Source organism: Pollicipes pollicipes, unplaced genomic scaffold, assembly GCF_011947565.3.
Source record: "Pollicipes pollicipes isolate AB1234 unplaced genomic scaffold, Ppol_2.1 Scaffold_2555;HRSCAF=2994_pilon_pilon_pilon, whole genome shotgun sequence".
Taxonomy (NCBI): Eukaryota; Metazoa; Arthropoda; class Thecostraca; order Pollicipedomorpha; family Pollicipedidae; genus Pollicipes; species Pollicipes pollicipes.
In genome coordinates this window covers 12,409,815-12,417,270 of record NW_023596136.1, presented here as the reverse complement: position 1 = coordinate 12,417,270, position 7,456 = coordinate 12,409,815, and the positions used below count along the sequence as shown (strand labels likewise).

General features: G+C 54.6%; 2 protein-coding genes across 2 annotated transcripts in view; both read left to right on the top strand.

Moving 5' to 3' along the window:
• LOC119109087 (protein SMG9) overlaps positions 1 to 564 on the top strand; it is a 9,277-nt gene extending 8,713 nt beyond the window's left edge. The window contains exon 8 of the mRNA XM_037232626.1: positions 542 to 564. Within this exon, the coding sequence (XP_037088521.1) occupies positions 542 to 564 (23 nt within the window). The remainder of the gene's footprint in view (positions 1 to 541) is intronic.
• Positions 565 to 570: 6 nt separating this feature from the next.
• Positions 571 to 7,041, top strand: LOC119109077 (uncharacterized). Its single transcript, XM_037232618.1, has 10 exons — positions 571 to 754; positions 1,043 to 1,105; positions 2,156 to 2,284; positions 2,570 to 2,730; positions 3,301 to 3,354; positions 4,268 to 4,411; positions 4,666 to 4,883; positions 5,238 to 5,400; positions 5,974 to 5,997; positions 6,997 to 7,041. The coding sequence occupies exons 1-10, from the start codon at positions 622 to 624 to the stop codon at positions 7,039 to 7,041; spliced, it is 1,134 nt and encodes a 377-aa protein (XP_037088513.1). The 5' UTR covers positions 571 to 621.
• Positions 7,042 to 7,456: the final 415 nt, after the last annotated feature.

Here is a 7,456-nt window from a genome sequence, read left to right as displayed (position 1 = left end):
GAAAACCCGCGTTACGCATCAGCCACCAGCTGATACATCGCCCAGCCGCTACCGTATAAGCTGGGGAATGAAGTCCGTGCTGGTTTTGATGGTAGTTAGCAGCCAACTCGAGTTAATTTTGCCTGTGTTCTGAAATACTTAGCCTCAAAATTACAGCATTTTGACGTGATCTGTAGAGCATGGATGAACTGTATGTACATGCATACGTAGCACACCGAGCTTCATAAGGCTGTGCACAGTAAGATGGGTTTCCGTGTTATTTATGTATATATGTATACACATATTCATATACAAACTACATACTATTTGTCTTCAAAGGTACTGACGTGAATGCAAGGATATTTTCGGAGGGAGCCCTAAACTCTAGGTGCCCCGCCCCTTGGCGAAATCCTGGACCCGCCCCTGAAACCAGCGCGCAAAAAAACGTCTTTAAACGCCGCCGTATCGTTGGTGCCATGTAACTTAGTCCTATGATGACGTCACAACATCGCCAACCAATATGCGGTAATGCGGGGATTGATATTGTGCTGTTGGCCGCCAGCTTGTAAAAGAGTCGGAGCATAGGGCCCTAGTCGGAGCGTGGGGAGCGTGCGTTCCTCGTGCCTCAATAACCCTGTCGAAATGGATATACATGCGTTGCCTGAAACAGGGCATGATTCAGAAGTTCTCCCTGAAAATAATGTGGAAGAGCATGATGAACCATTTGACAACCACAGAGCTCAAGCACATCCAGAGGACCCTGCACTGTCACCAGGTGGGGGTGGCAGCAGTCATTTGCAGTCATTGACATCATGCCTACCCTCTCACCAACATGGTGAGGTGCCAGAGTGAGAAACAGTATGGTGTGTTAAACATATCTGGTGCAGGAACTATGATTCCGCAAAAATTTCAGTACATGTGCATAATGAACCTGAACACTCAGAGTTTGGTCCATAGTCAGCACTGATTTCAGCATATATGGGGTCGAAGCTTACAGGAATTTCCCACATTTCATGATGGGATTACTTTTATGTCAGTTATTAAACCAGTTAGTATCTTACAGGTTTAACAAAGAGATCTCCAACAATTGAAGACAACCCGAGCCTGAGGGTTCCGTTCAACCGTGGTAAGTTGTTTTTTTTGCATGTAAATGCAAGTCATTACAAATGTAGCTAAGTGATCAGGCAGTTTCAGGGTTCAAAGGGCTTTTCTGACATGCACTTGGTTGATAAGAACTACTCTGCTGCCAACAAATTCCATGACCCTGTGTTTCTGAGTAGAATTTATTATCAGTTGTCATTTGTTGGATAGAAGACATTGAGTAAGTGAGAAATGCAGCCAGTCTATTACTTGAAAGTTCTTCCACATAATTTTGTGAATATAATACCCAATGCCAATTTCTCTTTGCATGCCACCTGGGTGGTTGCTATGTGCTTGGGTGCTGCTATGATGTCTCAACAAAAAGTTTCATTCAAACTTGACTTATGCTGTTCCCCTATTGGGTGTTGAGCCAATTCTTGGCAAGCTTCCAGGCTTGATTCATGCTGAGCCAAGTCCAAAACTTGTGTAGCATTTAAGGACCTTTGCTGACATTTATCACAGGAATCTGTTTTCTCTGCATTGCAACTTTTGCATCACAAGTTTGTGATTTTGTAATGCATTGTGTTGCAGCTGTGAACATTATTACTCATTTGCAAAGCCCTGTGGTAATTCAAATTAGCCCAGGAGCTAGCTGAATGGAAACAGAGTACCATACAGAATACTATAAGCATGGGTTGAAGTACTGACTGTGGGAAGCACAGTGGCTGTGCAAAGCAAGCATGTTCCATGCCGCCTGCTCTGGGCAGCATGAAATTGTAGGCAAACCTTGGTGGTGGATCAGTGAAGTTTTTGCACTTTTTGTGATAGTCATATCTGTCATCAACATTCATGTCATAGATTACACCAAGCTGCAATGAAGCCTGGTGGAACATGAACACATGGTGGTCACATGGAATGTTTGAACATGGTATTGCCCCATGGCCATTGCAGTTGCTGGCACCTCATTTAAGGGTGTAGTGACGTGCATCTCGTTCAGCATGATTCTGCTCGCTCACCAGCCCGGCTGACTGCGACCTGCACCCGTCGCCCGACCCAGCCTCTCCGTGAAGGTGACCCTGTCCCGATATGTCGGCAGGCTGGCGGCGCGAGGTAGTTCAGCGAGCGTGCACCGACGAGCAGCGGCCCGGCCAGATCCGCGCCGATGCTTACTACTTCTCCCCCCGCGGCAAGAAGCTGCGGTCCATCAAGGAGGTCGATGCGTACCGTGAGTCGGCCTGCGAACAGGTTGACCCAAACGTGACTGTTGTCAGGTGTTTGATGGTTACTTCTAGCAGGAGGTATAAGTGACTATATTCTACTTGATCTAGCTGTAGCATCTTACTTGAGTGATGTCGGTGCAAGAAATGCTTTGGGGGCCTTTTTCTGCTCGCTCCTCCCGGGCTATCGGGACTTCAGGAAAGTGAACAGGTCGAGAAACATTGTCGAAATGCGCCATTGTCCTGTGCTATATCGTTGGTGAAGTCTGACGGGCCGCGGCTCTTCTCCGCAGTGAAGAAGACGGGTTCGAGCCTGGCCCTGGGATGTTTTTCGTTCAGCCGCCATCTTCTGGGCGTCGGACGGCCGCTCGAGCAGCTGCGCAAGGCGCGACCGGTGGTACCGACCGGCAGCCCCCATCCTGCGGGCGAGAAGGCCGCCGCCCCCGCCGGCAAGGTAGACCAGCTGCTGCTGCTGTGGTAGTGTGGTGTCTGCGGCCATAACTTCCCCCTCGCTCAATCAGTTAGAGCGTCTGCTTCCCGACATACCTGTGGTGGAATGGGTGAGTTCGAGTCGTTTCGACTGTGGCTATTTGCTGCTGCCTGAGATGGCCTGCTGCTGGTGTCGGTGCCAGTCAAGTAGGTCAGAGGGCAGGGTAGACCGTGCTAAGCTTTGCAGCATGTTAAGATTTTGCTATCAAATTCTGTGTTGAACCGGAATCCCGCGATGAGATGATGGGGTCGTGGATCGCACAACAAAACTGCTAAGCACGACCTCTTGTCCCAAAAATCCAACCAAGCAAAATGCTCAGGGGAAAATAGAAAAGAAGATGGCACCACAGTGGACAGATCCGACCAATGTTTGCATGCCCGACTGGGCTTGGGTAGCCGTGGAAGCGCCGGCACACCTGCAGCTTCACGTCACCGGCCTCGTGATGCAAATGTGTAGGTCTGGGGTATGCAGGCGTATGGTTGGTGAGTGTAGAGTGCTGGGTGCTGACACTGATATGTGGATGATTGCCCGCAGGTGCCAAGGAAGAACCATACCATCACAATTGGGTCGGCTTCATCTGTGATCAAGGTAAGCCAAGGCAGGGGCCAGGGAAACTGCCCATGAGTGAGCAACGCCCCTCCCCCCTTACGCGAGTCTGGCGTTTCCCTGTTCAGCATCAGCGCCATTCGTATTGGTTCAACGGTTTGCGTGCCCGAGTCGTCGCCACTCCTCCTACCTCCCTGAACTGGCAGTTTGCATCCTAAGCGCCATATCTGATAACAGCTCCAGTTGGAGTCCGGGGTAAAGGTACGCGTTATTGCTGAACCAGCGCTCGCCGGGCGCACGCTATTGCTATGATCTAGTGCTGGCCCACGTCACGCTGAAATTCATTTAGTGTCATGAGTGGACATTTGTCCCAATGTTTTCATCAGGGCTTGTTTTCAGGTTGTTGTGTATGCCTTGACCCCAGGGCCCCAACCCTGGGGTCAAGCTGGGTGCCAGTCGGTGAGTGCTAATTGCAGTCCTCCGAGCCCAGCGGCGCGCTGCTAGAAAGCGAACGTAAATGCGTGCCACGCAATGATCAGTGCAGAGCCCAAAATAAATGTGATATGTCTGAGTATCCCATGTCCCACCAACTGAGCCCCTGGGCTACATAGGCATATTCTTATGTGTCTTTCAAGTATATTTTTGTCGCGTTGTTAACTAGTCATGCGCGTGTGATTACTACGCCATAAATGATCTGCATTATCATAAGCTGCTTCATTGCTGCGTATATTTACCCGGCGGAGGGGTGTTAGTCACTACAAGTGCCATGTTGGGCTTGTTTCAGATTCCATCCGCGCCAGTGTCGCCACAGTCACTGCGAGTGCCATGTCCGGCTCGTTTCAGATTCCATCCGCTCCAGTGTCACAGTCACTGCGAGTTCCATGTTCGGCTCGTCTCAGATTCCATCCGCTCCAGTGTCACAGTCACTGCGAGTGCCGTGTTCGGCTCGTTTCAGATTCCATCCGCTCCAGCGTCACATCCAACTAAAGCGCCCCGGAAGCATTCACTGATGGAGAAGTCACGCAAGGCCTTTGTATGGAAGGCGATGGAGCTGAAAAAGAAGTTGCCTGTCTTTCAACCCGATATGTCCAAAGCCAAGGTATCAGGATTGAGCCCGCGTTTCATTTTAGCCAAGGTGTGAAGGATATTCCCGCATTTAATTCTCTATGTACTTAATGCAAAAGCATTGGAGTTCCTTCCCACATTTCATTTTTGGATAAAATTAGCATGCTCGCTGAACACGTGTTTGTAAATATCACAAAGCCCCCAGCGTTGACCTGAAAAACGGGTACCGTCACGAATGCGCCGTGGCCCGGTTGCCATGGTGACGCCAGGGCGTGCGTGTGCCGGCAGCCGGCGCCAACTGAACGCAGCCAGCCGGCGGCGTCCGCGGCGTCGTCCGGCTCTGACCCGCACCGTGTGTTAGTGCGGCGGCCGTGGCAGCTGGCCGAGGTGGACGAGCGCGGTCAAGTGTCGTGCCGCCAGCCGCCCGACGGGCCCACCACCGTCGAGTACTTCCGGCTGGTGCGCGCCACGGCCGCGCCGCACAGCGCCGACAACGTGCAGATCGGGTGAGGCGCCGCCGCCCAGAGAGACGGCGCCAGCTTATCCGGTGGCGGTCTCGAAGGGGGTTGCTGTACTGCACCACGTTTGAATCTTTCAGTCGTGCGCCGCGTTCAGTAAAAGCTGAAACAAGAAAGATCAAAAGCGACGCTTGTCGAAAGGGGTTTGTCCGGAATAATTTTTAAGTTACCTCTCGTTGCTGGAGTGATCAGGGTAGTTATTTCGATATATCCAGGCTGGCCACGTCCATAAATTTCGACGCATTGTCGGGAGACTGCAGGTAACATCCCACCGAGGTGCAAGTGACCTAACCCCGTCAGCCGAGCCGTGTCTGACCCTTGTCCCGGCGCGGCATGTCGCAGGCAGAGGCGGCCGCCGACGCCGTGCAGTCTGTTCTGCTTCTCGGCGGAGGGAGAGGCGCGGCCGGCACTGCCCTCCGTCCAGTGCCTGGTGTGTCGCTGCCTCTCACACGCCTCCTGCGTCGGGCTTGACGACGACGACAGGCTGTTCAGCTTTGTCTGCGTGGTGAGTGCGCCGCCGCGGTCTGCGCGGCCCCGCCGCCCGGCTCCTTCCGGGCTGGCGTGAACGGCTCGGTTACGGTGCTTTGCTTAGTGTTGCCGACTGGTTCACATGATGCGGGTAACTATTTTCGACGCTGTGAAGCCGGTGATAATATGATGCCGTGCGGAGAGAACGAGAATGCCCACTTCTACGCGCGGTCTTGCCTGATTTTATTGTTCTGTTAACCGTGAAAGCTTTCTGTTTTTTCGCGGTACCTTTTCGGCGAATACTTTTTCTAGCATTGTCGCGAAGCGTAAGTGGCGTGTTTCCGTTACCGATTGTAATCCGTGTGGCCGGCACACGGGTCTGCTGCCCAACTGCGCACGACTACACGTCGCATACTATCAGTCGTTCTGACAGCGCACAGTAGAACGCAAGTATTCAAGGAAATTTCCGTCGTAAGTTGGGCAGGAAAGCGCGCCTCGCGTCGCTTGTGAGCAGCGAATCAGGGGAGTGGCGGCAGCTGCCGGTCGGGGCGGTAGGGAGGTCACGTGACTGTGACTGCCGCGACGCTCTGACCACGCCCCGTGTCGCCAGGACTGCTACCTGGGCGTGCAGAGGGCCTCGGCTTCGACGGCGTCGGCGACTCGGTACCGGCCGACTCCGACTCAGACCCGGACCCGGGCGGCGCCAGCGACGGCAGCATGGAGGAGCTAATCCCGCCGCCGGCCGAGCTGGCACTGCCGCTGCCGCCACTGCCGTTCGCCGCGTCCGGCCGGCCGCCCATAGGTGAGCCGGCGCCGGTCGGCCCGTGAGCTTGCGGCACGGACGTCCCGTCACGAGCGAACACTGGCTCCGCGCGCTGGGTCCGCAATCCTCCGACTTGTAGTAGCTGGTGTATAAGCATCATCCGCGTAGCGTCTCTAGTAAGTACACTGTAGCAAGCAGTTAATGCTGCAATGACGTATTTGTGTATATTGTGGTAAGTAATAAAGCCTTTTTTAAAATATTGTATTGGGGAAAGCCATCCACCTTTTGAGATCGCCATTATCCAGTCAACAGCGTGGTTTGGATGTCTGCAAGTGCCAAGCTCGGTCAGTCAATGCGTGCCGGTCCCGCCGCTGGCTGTGTGTCAATATAACGCCTGTTTCCCTGCCGATCTGCCTGACCTGACCCGCCACCCGTGTCTACTATCACGCCTGTGTACCTGACAGACCTGACCTGACCCGGCGCCCCCGTGCAATATATAATTTTTCCTTCCTCTCAAAATATACCTATGTCCCTGCCAGACCTGACCTGACCTGACCCGGCCCCCTGTCAACATCACGTCAGTGCCCTGACAGACCGGACCTGACCCGGCGCCCTTGTCCAATATATTTTTAGAAAAAGATACACCTATGCCCCTGCCAGACCTGACCTGACCTGACCCGGCGCCCCTGTCCGTCGGCAGGTATCAAGCGGCCGCGCGGCCGTCCGCGCCTGATCGGACCCCGCCCCGGCCGACCTCTGGCCGGGCCCGGCTCGCGGGGCCGCCGCGCGCGTGGCCGCGGCCTCCGCGGCAGTCGCGGCAGTCGCGGCGCCTCGCTCGCCACCGTGGCCGGCGGCGACCGTGCCGCCCAGATGCCTGTCGTGCCCAAGAAGCGCTCCTGGAAGGACCCCGAGTAGCGGCGGAGGCGGGCGTGCGCGCCGGCTGTGTCGCGCTGTGGGGGTGCGGCTTCTAAAAAAAGACGTCGCGGACTACAGCCGCGCAGGGAGAGGGTCAAGGCCAGGGGGGCAGGGGGAGGGGCGGCACGCGGTGGAGCTGGACTGGAGCCGAGAGCTGCCGGCTGAGCGGCGGCGCAGTGAAAGCGGTGGAAGAATGCGGCCACCGGTACGAATGGTGACTGCGCTGTTGGACATCAGCGGGACCGAGAACAACACTTTCGGCGTACAGCTTACATCGTTGTGGCTTGGATCTGGAGAAAAAAAACAAGTCACTGGTTGTCCGAGACGGGTTCTCCCATGTTTTTCTAACCGACACATGGCGTATGCCCCACACCGGAAAACCAACACATCGGTACCGAACGCAAGGTGGTCAACT

Excerpts from the sequence above, each read along its gene's own strand:
- LOC119109077 (XM_037232618.1), top strand. The coding sequence starts at position 622 with ATGGATATACATGCGTTGCCTGAAACAGGGCATGATTCAGAAGTTCTC. Across the intron at positions 1,106-2,155 it reads GAGGGTTCCGTTCAACCGTG|GCTGGCGGCGCGAGGTAGTT; the intron begins GTAAGTTGTTTT and ends ATATGTCGGCAG. Across the intron at positions 5,401-5,973 it reads TGTTCAGCTTTGTCTGCGTG|GACTGCTACCTGGGCGTGCA; the intron begins GTGAGTGCGCCG and ends CCGTGTCGCCAG.